Source organism: Strix aluco, chromosome 5 (assembly GCF_031877795.1).
Source record: "Strix aluco isolate bStrAlu1 chromosome 5, bStrAlu1.hap1, whole genome shotgun sequence".
Lineage (NCBI taxonomy): Eukaryota > Metazoa > Chordata > Aves > Strigiformes > Strigidae > Strix > Strix aluco.
Window position 1 is genome coordinate 500,787 of NC_133935.1, and position 15,530 is coordinate 516,316.

Sequence of the window (15,530 nt, forward strand, 5' to 3'; positions counted from 1 at the left end):
ACTTTCTTTACAGTAATCCCAACCCTTAACTGGCAGCCTTTAATAGTCCAGCAGCTGACAAATTCCTCTGTATTTTACCAATAGTTAATGTTTACACATGGCAAGAGCAGCATTTGTACTGTAAAGGCAGGCTCAGCGGCCAATCTCAGTTCACGGAAGAGCCACTTAATAACACACTCCACTAATCCAGCATAACTGAAGCAGTATTTTTAAATTCGCTTTCCCTTTCAGAAACGGGAAACTGTGACACGATTAATACTGTAATTGGGATTTATTCTGCATTTCGCAAGGAATTACTGAGGATGTGCACGGTCATTTAAGTAATATATCCTAAGTTTTTCTTATATATCTGTTAAATATACCACTAAAATACCGAAAAAAGAAAAAAAGAAAAAAAAAAAAAGCTTGAATTCAGCTGAAGCTTCTGGTCACGCCATAGCGTGCCCCACGAAACCCTTCCCTGCTGGCCCGTACACCGTCCCCTGGCAAACACCGTTCTCCCAGTTCCTAAAGCTGCTGTTTTCTGCTTGGTGAAGAAAAGTCCCCCCGAGGGCCCGTTCAGCCTGCGCAGCCTCAGAGGCACCGCTGGGGAGGGGGCGCGTTCTGGGGAGCTCTGTCCTTCAGCGAAACGTTCCTGTGTCCCTTACCGCAGCCACGGCGGCCCTGGGCAACCGCAGGGAAAGTTATTTCCGTCCACATGTGGGCTACAGGCCGGTAACGATGCACCCCACAGCATTAACAATACCAAGGAAAGCTTTATAGTTTATTTATAGTTTAGCCTTAAGAAAATCACGTTCCTAGCAACATCTTCTGCCTTAGCCGGCTGCTACCTGGCAACACGGACACAAAGCAATTTTACAGAGACGAACGTCCCGCAAGTCCGTGGTCCGCCAGCATCCACCACCGCCCCGAGGGCTCCTCCGAACGCACCCTGGAGCCCAGCGCCGCGCCCGCCACGGCCTGCAGCCACCAGCCACCGCGGGTCCACCAGCGCTGCGCAGAGGAGCCCCGCGCCGGGCGGCCAAACCTGCCGACTTCAACCCGAATCCACGCCCCCCACCCCCCAGAGTTAAAAAAAGGAAAAAATAAAAGAGAGGGGAAGTTGCTCGCAGGGTTGAGGCCCGTTCAGCAGCATGTTCAGTGGCAGCGCGCAGTCCCGACGCAGGCAGAAGAGCCAGGCTTTGCTCTCCCCCGAGCGAGGCACGCGGGGAGGGAAAACGTTCGTGGCGATGACGCGCACGGGGCTCTTTTCATCACGAGAAGCCGTGAATGTAAGAGACTTCCTCTTCCGGGAGCACAAAGTTATTTTTAAATTGGGCAGAAAAAACAAGTTGCGTGGATTTTTCTCAAAAGGCTACTTAGGTCTCTGCTGCTTCCTCATCTTCCAGAGCATCTACGTGGTTATACTGCTTCCAGGCCTTTAAATTACATTTTTTGAGAATGACTCCCAGGTGGTTCCCAGGCCCCACTTCGTACGTGTAAGGAAATTCTGTTCCTTGCTTCCTTTGGTACACGGAGTGCATGGTCTGCTCCCACATCACGGGTGACACCACCTGCTTCGCCAGCAGCTTCCGGACATGCTCCGGGTGCATGTACTTTTTGCCATTGACGTTGGAATAGACACACACCAGCGGTTTCTGAATCTCGATCGATTTTAGGACTTCAGCCAACGGCTCTACGGCTGGTTCCATCAGTCTGGTATGAAACGCTCCGCTGACTGGGAGCAGTTTTGTACGTGTGAAAGAATATTTTCGAGCATTCTCCTGCAGAAACTCCAAAGCCTATAAAAGAGAGAGAGACGTGAGAGCCTTGCACGACACAGGTTTACTCAGTCACCCCACGAGAACCACCTGAGCGCATGCTGGGAAGAAACCCCACAGACCAAATACTTGTTGTTGGACAAACTAAGGCTGTAGTAACTTCCACACAGAAGCACAAAGGGAAAGTTTTTCAAAACCAAATGATAAATTCCACTAAAGGGATAGTTACTCCGAAGCAATACCTGTAAGTGTCCTGCAATAACTCTGCTGTCTGGAAACAAGTAGTTTGAGACTTCACACACGGGGTTTTCTATACCCAGCGATTCACAGTGGTTACGGGCCTCCAAGCAGGCAAATCTGTAATTTGTCTCTGGCCGGCCGATGACCGAGAGCATCCCGCTGGGGACGGCCTCCGACGCCTCCTGCATGGCCTCTGCGCGCACCTTCACCGCGTACAGCGCTGCGGGAGAGACGAGACAGGCGGTGAGTGCACACCCGCCCGGGCAAGCCCCGCACCGAGGGGGGGCAGCGCTTCGCTCCCGGCAAACGACAGCCTGTGGTGCCGTACTGAGGGCACGGGGGGGGGGGGGGCAGGAAGTAAAATTTATCTTCGTTAAAAAAAAAAAAAAAGAGCGGGAGGGAAACGTCGGGCACAGGCGATGCTTTGGCCCAATGCGGGGATGGGGTGCGAGATCTACGAGGGGTTCAACGCGTTTCTCGGGCACCTTCAGCGAAGCCCAGGGCTCCAGCGAAGACCAGCGCCGCGAACTCCCCCACGCTGTACCCCGCCGCCGCCACGCAGCTTTCCACCACCTGCGCGACAAGACAGGCCCGGGACGCGTCAGCCGGCTCCGGGGGGGGACCCCGGGGGAGCCCGGCCGCGGCGGGCAGCTGGGGGTGGGGGTGACCCCGGCCGCGCTGGGCCCCGGGGGCACCACCGTCCCGCCCCCGCGCCGCTCACTTCAGGCCGCTGGTGGTTGAGCTTCTCCACGGCGGCCAGGGAGGCGACGAACACGGCGGGCTGGCAGTGCCGGGTGCGGGCCAGCTCTGCCCGCGGCCCCCGCAGGCAGAGGGAGAGCAGGTCGTAGCCCAGCACCCGCTCGGCCAGGCGGAACATGTCCCGCACGCGCGGGTACGGCAGCAGCCCGCGGGCCATGCCCGGCGCCTGGCTGCCCTGCCCCGGGAACAGCAGCACCGAGCCCTCCCGGGGGCGCCGCCGCTCCCGCGTCGCCGCCGCCGCGCCCGGCTCCGCGTCCCCCACCGAGCTCTGCAGCAGGTCGCTCAGCGTCGCCGCTCGGTCCCCAGCGCCGGGCCGGGAGCTGCTGCCCCACCGCCGCGCTGCGCCGCGGAGGCCGCCGCGCCCGCTGCAGCCACCAAGCCGCCATGGCGCCGCGGGCCAGGGGCCCATGGCCGGGACCCAGGACCGCCCGGCCGGAGGGAGGGAGGGAGGGGAGGACGGACGGAAGGACGGACGGACGGACGGAAGGAAGGAGTCGGCCTGGGCCCGGCCCGGCGCTGTCCCCGCCCGCCGGCCGAGGCTCCTCCCCGGGGCGGTGCCGCCGCTTCACGGCAGAGGAGTCGCGGCGGGCGGCGGCGGCGCGGAGCGGAGGTAACGGCGAGGCTGCCCTGCGCCCGCTGCCACCGGGACGGGGCGGGATGGGAGGGGAGATCGACCACAGAAACTGCTGTTCGTGGGCTCTGCTCCCTAACGTGGTCCTGGGCTAAAGTTTTTTTAAGGGGAAGGGTGGCGGGCACTACTTATTCTATCAGTAATAGCAAATATAGTCTGCGTTTCTCTGGAAGTTTTAGATCCAAAAAAAGAAATTACCGAAAAGATCGTTATTGGTCTTCGCAATATCTCAGCCATACCCCTAGAACAGCCAAAGCGATGCAGGTGGAGCAGACACCAGCTCTGAGGCACCTTCCCTTTGTGCCCGCTCTGTCCCGCGGGGGGTTTCTGCGAGGGCGAGGGACGGGGCTGGGCCTGGCCTTCGTGTTTCTTCCCTTCCGAATCCCCAAGTAACGCCGATGAACCAGCACAAAACGCACTTTGCACATTTGATCATTCCGGGGCAGGATCATTTTAAGAAAAAAAAAAAGAGGGAAAAAAAGAAAATGAAAGTTTCCATACCAGAGGTGCAGTTGTGCAACGTCTCTGCATCACTCGTGGTTATGAAACAGCATCAAGCAGTGAGTCCGGCTCTGGCACACGGGAACGGCCGTAACGCGGGGAAGGGCCAGCTCTGCCCTCGTCACCCTCCGGGCGGGCGCCCCGGCTGCCCCACGAGCCCCCACGCCCGGGTGACCCTCTGGCAGCTCTCAGGCCCCACGAAGGGTCCTGGAGCCGCCTGGGGGATGTTGGAGGCCCCTCAGCACGACCCTTCTGTCCGTGGTTGGCTGTAAAGGGCGCAGACCCCGTAAGGCGCTCGAGACTCACCCGCCGTGACGCTGCCAGCGCGGCCCTTGACGCTTCACTGGTGGAAGAGCAGGCGGCCAGCCGAGGGGAGCCAGGCCTGGGAACGAGAAATACCCCGAGAAACACCCGGTTTTGAAGAACAGACATGGATGGCACTTTCCAAGCAGTTGGACAAAGAAGAAGAGGTCGGGCAGCTGTGGAAGGAGGGTAGTCAAAGGGATGTTTGGTCTGTAAGGTACACTGCATGCAGAGGAGTTTACACAAACATACCTGGGGGAAGTTAGAAGAGCTTGAGCAGTAAACGGCAAATTACCACCTGGGAAGATTTTATTCTAGTGTACGATCCCGTTCCCAGTGTGTGAATCTTCCACAAACCATAGATTTATTTGCACAACTTGTGCTCTGCCATTTTAAAAGAAGTGTAACCTGGGCAGTGACATTTGTTGTCTCTAGATCTGATGAGTACGCCTCGCGTTACATCCTTAAATAAATACCATCATTTAAAGGTTTAGTTATAAATACATATTATAAGCATATACTCTACACTTACTCATTAGATATTTATATTGTATTTATGGAATAGATATTAAGTTTCTCTATTGAGATTAGAGAACAAAGACAAGGCTGCTTTTTTTGGTAGCCCTGTTCTGTGTCACAGACTGTGACATAACTTTGTTTCTAGCGTTGCGGTTTCCCAGGAATTAAAGCCACAACAGACATAAATAGTTTATTGATATAAATTAAGTATGTACCCCTCAATTCTTCAGACAGCGGTCCCAGGAAGAGGCCTTTTCCCCAGGGAAAATTTGCACACTGCCTCTCAGACCTGGGCAGAACCTTACCTGCCATAGAAAAACTGTGGAGGATGAGAGGGAGCATGTGTGTCCCGGGACCGACCCCCTTCGACAGCTCGTTGACAGCGTTGTCAGTCTGCCTGGGAACAGGGGCACGATACCCCCGGCACCGCAGGGGTGATTTCGCCCCACCGAGAGGTTTTCCTCCCTGTTTTTAAGGCACTAGCTGTAATTTAAACCCCCTGTGATTGAGTAGCCAGAACTAAGTGGCACAAGGGATTAGCTGGAGGTTTATCAGCACAGGGATAGAAGAAAAAGCAATGGGAGTCGCTGTCCTTTCCGTCCTTCTTCCCCCTGAGTGAGCTCTCCCTGGAGTGCCCGGAGAAGGGGAAGGGACCCACCTGCCTTTCAGAGACCTGCTCAAAGCAGAGAAGTGTTTTACTTCATTTTTCATCAGGCTGAAGCAAACCAGCTCCTGTCCTGATACATCTAGTCCCACCCATAGCGCACCCCATCCCTTTTTTGGGGTGCAGTGTTTTTTCCAGAAAGAGGAGGACACAGCAGGCTTCTGTTTCTCTGCACGTTACACCACCACAGAGAAACAGCCTGCAAAAAAACAGAAGCCCATTAGGCAGCCAGTTGCAGGATTGGGTTGTTTCCCCCCCACTCTTTAGTTTTCCTGTTACTTTATGTAGCTGGAACCAGCTCTGGGCAAGTTGGGCATTTTGAACACCTAGAAAAGTTACTTTAACATGTTTGTGAAACCAATTAGTCTGCTGCAGCCCTCGCTGCGGTGCTGGAACTGCCTGGAGTCAGACTGGGGCTAAACAGAAAATGGGCAGGATGATGAAGAAAATGTTGCAGGGCAGAAAAAAGAAGTGGAAACAGAAATAAACAAGTTAAGTGTGTGTGGAAAGAGGAGATTTCCAACTGTGGCGGTTCTTAGGAGGCAGATACCTGCTGGGCACACTGCAGATGTCATCCACAGACACCCAGGTTTCTTTGGTATGAAAATCAGGGTGCAAGAATATTGTGCAACCAGATCTCAGCCTGAAGTGGAGCTGGGATACGACCGGGAAAGCAGTAATTATTTCTAGGTTGCGTAATACAGATGCAGCCAGAGGGGCTGCGTTAGCAAACCTGTGCCAGCAAACCTGTGCCATTTAAGTTATCCCCAAGTAATTGCAGGATTATCAGCTATGCACTACAAGGAAGTCAGGGCTGATAATCCTTTACATACTCTGTGATTACATCACTTTCAAAAAATGTTCTGGGCGTTCTATAAACGCCGCCCAGGTCTCGTGCTGCAGTAACCAAACACTGCAGCGCTGCCCCGACCCTCCCGGCCACCCTCGCTAGAGACCTGCACCAGGTAACCGGCGAGGGTGGACGTGGCTTCTTCCAAACTCAGCTAGTGCTGCTGCCAGAATCAGCCACTGCTTTTCACGGGAAATCGATGCTACTATTTAATTTCTGAGGAAATAAAATACAGGGACTCCCAGTGCTGATGGGAGTCGACTAGGCTGAGCCTACCAGCACCTACTGATCTTGCTGCACGGCTTCGTTTCTCCTTCTCCTTGGTACTATTCAAGAGAGAGTGTTTTGCCATGCTTGGGAAGTCCTGAGAAATACTACTGGAAAACATAGGATATAATTAGTAGGAAGAGTAGTCAAAAGACTGGGACACCAATATTCAATTCAAGCCAGTATGTTCAATTCCTCACTTGTATTTCTTCCCCTTTCCTGTTCATGCACAGCTCCACAGTCCCATTTCTTTGCTTTGTACCTTCCCCATTTCTGTCTGCCCACCTGATTTACTTTCTCTTGTCACTGAAGAATTATTTCAGCATTCTTCCTCCAACACACAGAGGGACAGACGCCTGGCGACATCATTTAATCGCTAATTACTGCAGCAGAGCAGTACTTCTCCAATTCAATGGCATTTAGCACTTTCAGCTTGCAGAACACTTTCAGACTTTCTTCCCTGGGGGGAAGCTGACAGAACTCCTGACAAAGTCCAGTTGCTTAATACCAGCAGGAAACCACCCTGATATGGTTACATCCAAATAAAGGATAAACCCCTTTGGGTCCCTGCTTATCACTTTAAAAAAACCCAGCATTTGACAGCCACACTGGAGCTGCACAGATGACCAGCATTTTACAGCACGGGTAGAGAACGACGCCTGGTGTTCTCTCTGCAGGCAAAGAGCAACAAGGTTAAGAATTAGTGAGGTCTCAGTAGCTTTAAATTTCTGACTTAACCTTTGGGAATTACTTATCTGAAGGCAACCAAAGAGGACCCTTGTGCTCGGAGCTCTTGTTCCCATTACCCCTGGTTGCTCCTGCACACAGCAGTTCCTCCACGTCCCAGCCAAGGCAGAGCCTTCGTGCTGCTGCTGACGGTAGCGCGTCCTGCAGCTGGCAGCTGCTCCCTGCGGACAGTAACGATATGGATCTCTGCGTAGGAGAACACGGCTACTCCTCTGCTCCAGTTCAGACACTCCCTGGTAAATAGCGAGTAGAAGCCATTAGGCAGGAAGTATGGCAGCCATGACTACAGCAACGAGCTGTGCAGACTTTTTCCTCCCTTCCTTGTTGTCCATCCTCTGCCCAAGACCCAGCTGATACTATTCCAGCAGACTAGCACATCGTTCTCCCACTTCTCCTCCTCCCCAACCTTAGTTCTGAATTCCTCCCTGCTTAGTTTTTCTTCCACTTGTTCATTCTTTTGTTCTGTTTTTGACTTTGACTGTTGCTGGGCTTTGTCTGCTGCCTTTTTTGCATGCACTCCTATTCACTGCCCTCCCACGACTCTCCCGGGCATACCCACAGCTCAGCAGCGACCTGCCCTTTCTTGTTTACTCCTTACAGACCTTCTCATCCCTCAGGCTGTACCAGTCCCTCCACGCTCACTGTTTTGCCTTCAGAATTCTGCTCTGCTTCTATCACCATGATTTTTCTTGATCCCATGCACTCTGGCTTGTGGTCCCAGCCACTGAAATATCTTTAAATCTGTGTAACTGCATGGGCAGACCAAAGTACAGGGACAAAAACCATAATGCAGGAGAGCTCCCTGGCTGTTCTCCAAGCAGAAATCCACTGCACCAGCAAAACTGTGACTACGCAACGTCATCTGTGTGCCATTTCCTATCAGTTTAAGCACGTCTGTTACAAGTGGGGTTTCTTCTTCCCCACTCCCTGCCCCCTCATCCCAGAGTCATGACTATAGCACTAAAAACTTTTAAACATCGGCCAAGACAACAGCCAAGTCATCAGGGCACTGTTCTTTGACAAACCTCTGAAACTTTGCTCTAAAACTATTTTTCTCTTCTGGGGCTTCCAGAGCTGCTCTTTCCCCACTGCTGCAATCTCTTATGATTCCTTCCTGCTGCCTCCCCCTCCTGCGTTACAGATGAACAGGAATTGGGTGTACTTCCCTACTGCATACTTGAAAAAATAGCACGTTTCAGTTCTGCCCTTTTTTATCGTACCTCTAATCTGTTTACATTTTAGCAAGCTAAACACAGCTCTTCTGTAGCATTTGGCTTTTGGCCAGAAAATCTGCAGTGAAGCTTTTTCCTGCTTATTTGCTTATTCTTTTTTACTGCTGCCTGTACTTTAATGCAGTCTTGCTCTTGCACAGCCAACCAGAGCAAGGCATTACTTAGTCCTACTCCTGTAGGCAAATTTAATCCAGTACACTTCATGGGCTTGGCATCAAAGATTGCTGCAACTGACTGAATGCTTCAGGAAGAAGCCACAGGTGTACTCTCCCTTTATCCACCAAGATCTCCTTCCTTGTTTCACAAAACATCATTTAAGTACTTATCTCCTCATTGTCCTCCCTGGTGGTTATTTTTCCAGGCAGCTTCTCAAGTGTCTGCTACTAATCCACATTGCTCTTACTAGCCACTGAGCATCCTTTGCACCCTTCTGAGGCTAAAAATGCAACACAACTATAAAATTATTTTGCTTGAGCACAGGAAAGCACACACTTCTTACTCTCGACTACACCATTCCACTGAGTGAATGGACCTTTTGGTGAATACAGAAATACCCACTTCGTGCTTCCCCTGCCCTCCCCAGGTGGAGTTCATATGATATCAGACTGCTTTATTCCTCTGGCATACTTATGGGGAGAATATTATTTATGTAGGTAAAATTCATTAACCCCACAGCACAAAGCAGAGGGCAGTAAAGGCCTCGGCCCCCAGCCCCACCAAATGTGACAGGTTCCTTTCTGGGGATGAGCACTGTCCTGTGAACCTGGTACAAGATCTGTTCACTTCAGCTGCAGCCTGTCCCAGAGACAGGACTAGAGCGTGGATCAGCTCCTATACACTGGTATATTTCTAAAATAAGCTAAAAATGGAATATATTTGTGTAGTTTCATGTAAAAATGACTCTGCTCATGACCACGTCTGGGTTTGTTTCAGATTCACTGTCTCAATGGAAGCGGTACCAGGCTGGGCCTCAGCAGTGGGTTTCACGCTCCTGCCCCACGCAGGAGGGTTTTTGGGAAGCAGGATAACCAGGAGGGAGGTGCCGGTGTGGTACGAGTCTCTACAGAAGCCATCCTGGCGCCCGCCGAACTGGGCGTTTGCTCCCATCTGGGGAACTCTCTACACATCTATGGGGTATGTTTTCCACATGGTATCAAGGCACTTACCTGATCTCAAAGTGCTTACGGTATAATACTCAACCAGAGAACTACTGTTGTATTCCTGGCTGTGTGTTTGTAAGAAACTGCGTCAAGCTGCCTGTTTAACAGGTAAAAACATGTTTTGGGAGTTGTGGGGGGGTTGATAGGACATTTTGTATGCACAGGTATCCACATGAAAAGCGGGGGTTTGAAAAGCTGCCGCTGATGTGCTTTCCTCATTCCCTGAGGGGAGGAGCTACCAAGCAAGGCAGCACTGGGACTTCTGTGTGTGTCCTTCAGTAGCTTTAGGAAAATAAAAAAGGGGGGGAATGATTGGGATAGAACTAAGAGTTCAATTGAAAGAATCCAAAATCAAAACATACATGTCCTTTCAAATAAAACTGCCAGGCTGTTAACTATAAATGTTTGAAGTCACCTACTGCCTCTTTATTGAGCTAGTTTAAAACACCTGACAGCACAGCAGTGACTGTCAAATGAACAAGGAGTCACAAGGCCAAATGCCATTCCCACAGGAACCTTAAAAGTTTAATAACACTGTATTTTGGCAGCTGTTACTTTTAGTAAGATGCAGCAAAAACACTTACAGAGGTGGGTTGTCCCAGGAGGTTGTTTGGGCAGTTTGGATATCCTCACAGACTGCTCCCAGTGCAGTGAGCTGTGCCCCCACGGCGAGGCAGCGCTCAGCAGCGGGCAGCAGCACAGCCCCAGGCACGGCGGGATGCTCTGATGCCTCTTCAGCACTTGGTCACTAGGATCCAGCTACCTACCAAGATTCAGCGTGTTTTTTCCCAGCCATCAAATACACATTGTGGTTAATGCAGTAGTAATAGTTTTCAGGCTGCAATATGCCTTTTATGGCTTAGCCCTCCGATTCCTTCCATCATGACAGTACATTTTAAGTGATTTATAGTTTGTGTATAGCACTGGCTTAACTATATAAAGTTTCAAAGAGACCAGATCTTTTCCAAGTTCACATTACATGGTCACCCTGCAGGTTGTCTTAAATACCACACCACCTGTTGCAAATTACAGCAATGATGCAATATCTGAATGCTAAATTCTCTCACACATTCTCTCATTTTGGGTTCATTTTCTTTCCTGAAAGCTCTGTAATTTTTATAGCCTGATGTACTGTCTCTCCCTTCCCATCAGTATTCTCTTTTCTTTCACCTCTTAGGGAGCGTACTTTAAAAAAATTGCTCTCTACTCTTGTATATTCCAGGAGTCAGCATTTGAATCAGATCACTGCTGTCTTGTGAATAAAAAAAAATGCCTTTTAACAAGGAGACAAGAGCAGAGCAGTTTTCCCATGAAGGGTTTGCTTCAAGTGGACTGCACAATTTGTAACCATTCTGGATTCCTCATCATAAACCTGGATATAAGTTAAATATTTTAAAAATCCAAATTGCAACAGCTTATCACTTACTTTGATAATACCAGAATTGGTATATTCTGAGGTGGATGGTCTCAGTTACGTACATCTATAGCTCAATGAAAAGATCATATTTATTAGCAGCCCTTTTCTCCTGTAATCCATCGTGTGCATGCATTCCTTGAATGATCAAGGCATCTCATTCCTTTAGAATCTCTTGAATATATTAAAAGCAAGAAATAACTAAAAGCAAGATTTCATAAGCTTACATGTCTGTCTTGACATTTAACTTTCTAGCAGATTTGGTCTGAAGTCCAAGTCAGATGTATGAACAACTGTAAGGCCACACTGTGGCTCTGTAAGTCACTTAGGAACAGAGTTGGGTCCTGATGACTTTTACAAAAATAAACTGTTAAGTTTCTAACGCTTATGCTGCCCCCTCCCCCCCTTTTTTTAATACTCTGCAATCAAACTGCCAAGATATCAAAGCTGCATTGTTCAGGCCTTACGAAAGTAATGGCCACGAAGCAAGCTTGGATCACTAACTGGGTTAAACAGGGGGAAAAAAAAAATCCTTCTCATATGATCTACAACGGAAGACAGACTCCTTGCAATTACTCCTGTGGATGTTTGCCTGCTCCTAAAAACAAACACTTACAAGTTGCTCTCCATCTCTGCTCCACTGCCAGCAGAAACACGTATGAGCCACCCGCTGTCGCGCATTGCGCGGAGTCCAGCTGACATTCCTGCCAGGATGGAACCGGTATTCAGCTCCCAGTTCTGAAACAAGGGTATAATTCCAGGTGTTGACATCTTATCCAGGGGATTCTACTGTAGGCACCTGGAATGGCTGCGCAGTCACCTGGACTGAGATCTAGCTGATGCCTAAAGGGAAAGTCAGTCAAACAAGAACAAAAGAAATAGCCTTAGCTGATGAGTGCTCCCTTTTCTAATCAGGCTCCTTCAGTGCAAAAATAAACCTTCCATTAGTAAATCTCCCAAACCCTGAGAATTCCTGTCTTTAGCAGCTTACATTCCGGGATCCTGCCAATGAAATGGTCTTCTGTGGCATTAGGAGGATCTTTCAGTAGCCAGGATCCCAGGGACAGGAAGGGTGCTGGATCCTCCCTGTGATTAATTCTTCCCATAGAAGCCCCCAAAATCTTTGTTCTCCCCATCTTTGTCCCATCCACTCCTCCCTTCTGAAATGTGACTACAGGGTTGCTCCTGCTCTAACACCACCCATACCCACACTCACCTGTGCCTTGGGATGCCATTCCTTTTGTCCCTTCCCACCTCAATTCCTACTTCTGTACTTCGTCCATTTTAAAAGGTTTTATTTTTTAAATTTCTTTTAAAGCACCATGTCCTAGTACCAAAATTAAGTTTCTCTGCTATTTAGAGACTTACCTTTTACCCTTGTATCTTAGACTTGGTTCCATTTCAAAATGGCATTCTCTTTTAAGACTGAAATGCAGTAGGTCATCTGCTCCTCTGCACCTAGAGGTGAGAACCGTGACAGGACAGGGAATTTTTCTCTATTTCTCTGTCCACAGCAGGTGACCAGCCCTGTGCTGTCAGTCACTTGCCAAGCAGTGCCTGGATAGCTGCTTTTCCAAATGAACCTAGACCCTAGCACTGAAGTTACTCATTTCATTTGATCAAGAACACGTGGTTGCCTTCTAGCCAGAGTTCTGAGTTACACCTTCCTTCCCTTTGCTTTCTCCAGGTATGGCTCCTACCTGGTGTGGAAGGAACTGGGGGGCTTCAACGAAAAGGCGGTGGTTCCTCTGGGGCTGTATGCAGGGCAGCTGGCATTGAACTGGGCATGGACTCCAATATTTTTTGGAGCTCACAAAATGGGATGGGTAAGTGGAAAAGCAAGCTGCTTTCTCGCAGGCTTCTGCTGTCATTTGCAAAGTGCTAAGATGAAAGTTTTGTGTCACAATCTTTTCTCCCTGAAAACAAGCCTCAGTACAGAATGTGGTTTGCAGAAGTTTTCTAAAGTTCTCGTTAATGCATGCCAGCAGTCACCTGAGAGAATTTACGTATCTACAACATCCTTAAACGTTTAGATTTCAAGAAGCTCTTTCTGCCACCCTTTGATAAGAGCTTTGTGTGACTAGAAAACGTCAACATTTATGCCTAGGTATCTCTGGCAAACAGGAGTGATAAGAAGTTTATCATAACATTACTCTGGTAACCAGCACCCATTTTAGACAAGACGAATTTTCTGCAGTCTGAAGAGAAACAACTTGCCTCAAAAATAAAAATCAGTAATAAAAGTATTTGCCCGGTTCTCCAAATCTATATGCAGTGCTGTAACAGTGGAAGGCTTTGCAGTCCATCACAGATTCATTCACACCACATCTCTTCAGGCAGCATCTGTGACACAAAGAGACTGGAGTTTACTAGTTCTAAGTGACCTGCTCAGAGTCACACGGGGTTTGTAATCAGTGGAACACTTCCTGCTGCCAAAGAAAGAGGGTACAGGTGAGATGGATTTTATTCTCCCTCTCCTGCTCCCAGCTGCAGTGTCCTTTCTTATGACTGTTGTATCGTTTTATGAGTCAAACTGACTCATAACTCACCAGAAATCTGTATTTTTTTTGCTGGCTGGTTTTCTGAGAAGGAATTAACTCACAACAGGGATCTAACAAGTGCCAGAGCTAAGTAGAAGGAGCCACACAAAGACTATCTAGTCAAGAAAATGCAACAAGTAAAACCAACACTAACCCCCTTCCTGTGTTTCAGGGGTTGGTAACTCTCCTGCTCACGACTGGTACGGCAACAGCTACAACTGCTTCCTGGTACAACATCAGCAGAACAGCAGCTTATTTGATGGTTCCTTATTTAGCCTGGCTAACCATGGCTTCTGCACTCAATTACCGTATCTGGAAGGACAATCGCAACGAGAAACAATCTGAATAAACAGTTTTCAGCCAAAGAGATACTTTTTTTTTCCACAAGCACTTTCTATATAAAGTTATAGCCTTATTTTATTTTTGGCTGAAGTACTTATACCATTAGTCTGCTAATTACAAGTTGACTTGTTTAAAACAAATATGCCTTTACTAAACAAGTCAAAGGGGTATATGCCTGACTGGCTTTTATAGCAAACTAAAAGACAGTGCTGATTGAAAAGTACTAATTTTCTATATTACAGCATTATGTTTTATATGACAACAGCATTTTAACTATTACCAGAAATAAGCGTGAGCTCCAACTTCATTATGTTCAGAGGAAGAAATCCAGCCACATATTAACACAGCTTCCAGAAAGCTGCCCCTGACGGTGTCAGGCAGGACTGTGGCCTGAGTCTTCCACGTTTACCACTAGACACAGTGCATTAGTGCTGTGATGTGTCCCACTACAGCGGCCAGAGGTTTATCTTCTGGCCACTGCACTCTGGAAACGTTTAAGATGAGATCTTTTCCACAATTTGTGCCTTCCTGCTTTGAAGTGTTGTACAATCTGGTGTCAGTTAAGTGCATTAAACTACATGTAAACTTACTAACCTTGTTCCTCTGTTTTTATTATTTTTTAAATGGTTTTGGGCAGAAAAATATGGGCAGCCAGGCCCCCAGCAGGGCAGTACGCATGCTGTAGCTACCAGGGTCTGCTGCCATACCGCCTCGCTTCAGCGGCTGCGAAACAGGAACGAGGGTCTCTCCTCCTCGGGGTTACAGCAGCTGACACAGAGCTGGGATGCTTAGTTCCTACGAGATGAAAACACCTCTCGCACAACAACAGACTATTTTTGCCCACAGCCTGTTATCCCATTGCACAAATCTTACTCCTTTTTTAAAGTCAGCCTTCTGGTTTGCCAGGCATGACATCGGTTTTCCCTTTGAGATGAGGGAAACCCTCCCCTTTACTGTAGATCCACAGGCACTTTGTTACGAGTTTTCAGGTCCCTTGAAGGCAGCACGTGCCTTCTGCTCCCCTCCAAGTGGCAAATACATCCACTGAGCAGCACTGTGTGTCCCCTGACCTCCAGTCTCAAGCACCTGCTACTACAGTCTATATCACAGACAAACTTCTTCCCTGCATGAGAAGTAGTCACACCATCTACGTTAAGCACTTCACCATGTTTCTTTAATCACATTTAAGTAAGGAGTCCAAAAAAGTTCTGACTCACAAGCAGGAAAGGGATACAGCTGTCAGCACCGCTTCTGGCTGGGCAATCAGCTCTCCCTTCTGCCCCACCTGTGCAGGGACTGAATTTTCGTAAGACACAGATGGTTTATTTCTCCAGCCCATGTTCCAGTCAGTGGAAAGAAGTAGGTTTCTTCAGACCAGCCTGAAACAGCCTAATATCCTTCTCCCTTCCTGATCATGAGGGATAACATGGTGCATATTTGCAAAGCTTGAAGCAAGGTTTAGAACACTTATAAGATTTTATAACTGTACTCTGCTCTCGAGTAGATCCTGATCCCTGCAACTAGCTAAAAAAACCCCCAACTACCCACATAATACGTACTTTGTAACGGACAGCAGAATTTTTGCAACTCATACAAACATA

The 15,530-nt window shown here is 48.9% G+C and overlaps 2 protein-coding genes across 4 annotated transcripts; one reads left to right on the forward strand and one right to left on the reverse strand.

Moving 5' to 3' along the window:
- Positions 1-735: 735 nt before the first annotated feature.
- Positions 736-3,168, reverse strand: MCAT (malonyl-CoA-acyl carrier protein transacylase). Its single transcript, XM_074825572.1, has 4 exons — positions 2,722-3,168; positions 2,486-2,573; positions 2,003-2,220; positions 736-1,781 (listed from the first exon to the last, which is right to left on the reverse strand). The coding sequence occupies exons 1-4, from the start codon at positions 3,166-3,168 to the stop codon at positions 1,359-1,361; spliced, it is 1,176 nt and encodes a 391-aa protein (XP_074681673.1). The 3' UTR covers positions 736-1,358.
- Positions 3,167-14,518, forward strand: TSPO (translocator protein). 3 transcript variants are annotated; one of them, XM_074825575.1, is made up of 4 exons: positions 3,167-3,369; positions 9,407-9,607; positions 11,695-11,768; positions 12,735-12,859. In XM_074825575.1, the coding sequence occupies exons 1-3, from the start codon at positions 3,167-3,169 to the stop codon at positions 11,744-11,746; spliced, it is 456 nt and encodes a 151-aa protein (XP_074681676.1). In that variant the 3' UTR covers positions 11,747-11,768; positions 12,735-12,859. The 3 variants fall into 3 exon arrangements, with proteins under 3 accessions (XP_074681676.1, XP_074681674.1, XP_074681675.1); XM_074825573.1 differs by lacking the exon at positions 11,695-11,768 and adding an exon at positions 13,760-14,518 and having other exon boundaries at positions 3,289-3,369; positions 12,735-12,873; XM_074825574.1 differs by lacking the exons at positions 3,167-3,369; positions 11,695-11,768 and adding exons at positions 7,396-9,314; positions 13,760-14,518 and having other exon boundaries at positions 12,735-12,873.
- Positions 14,519-15,530: the final 1,012 nt, after the last annotated feature.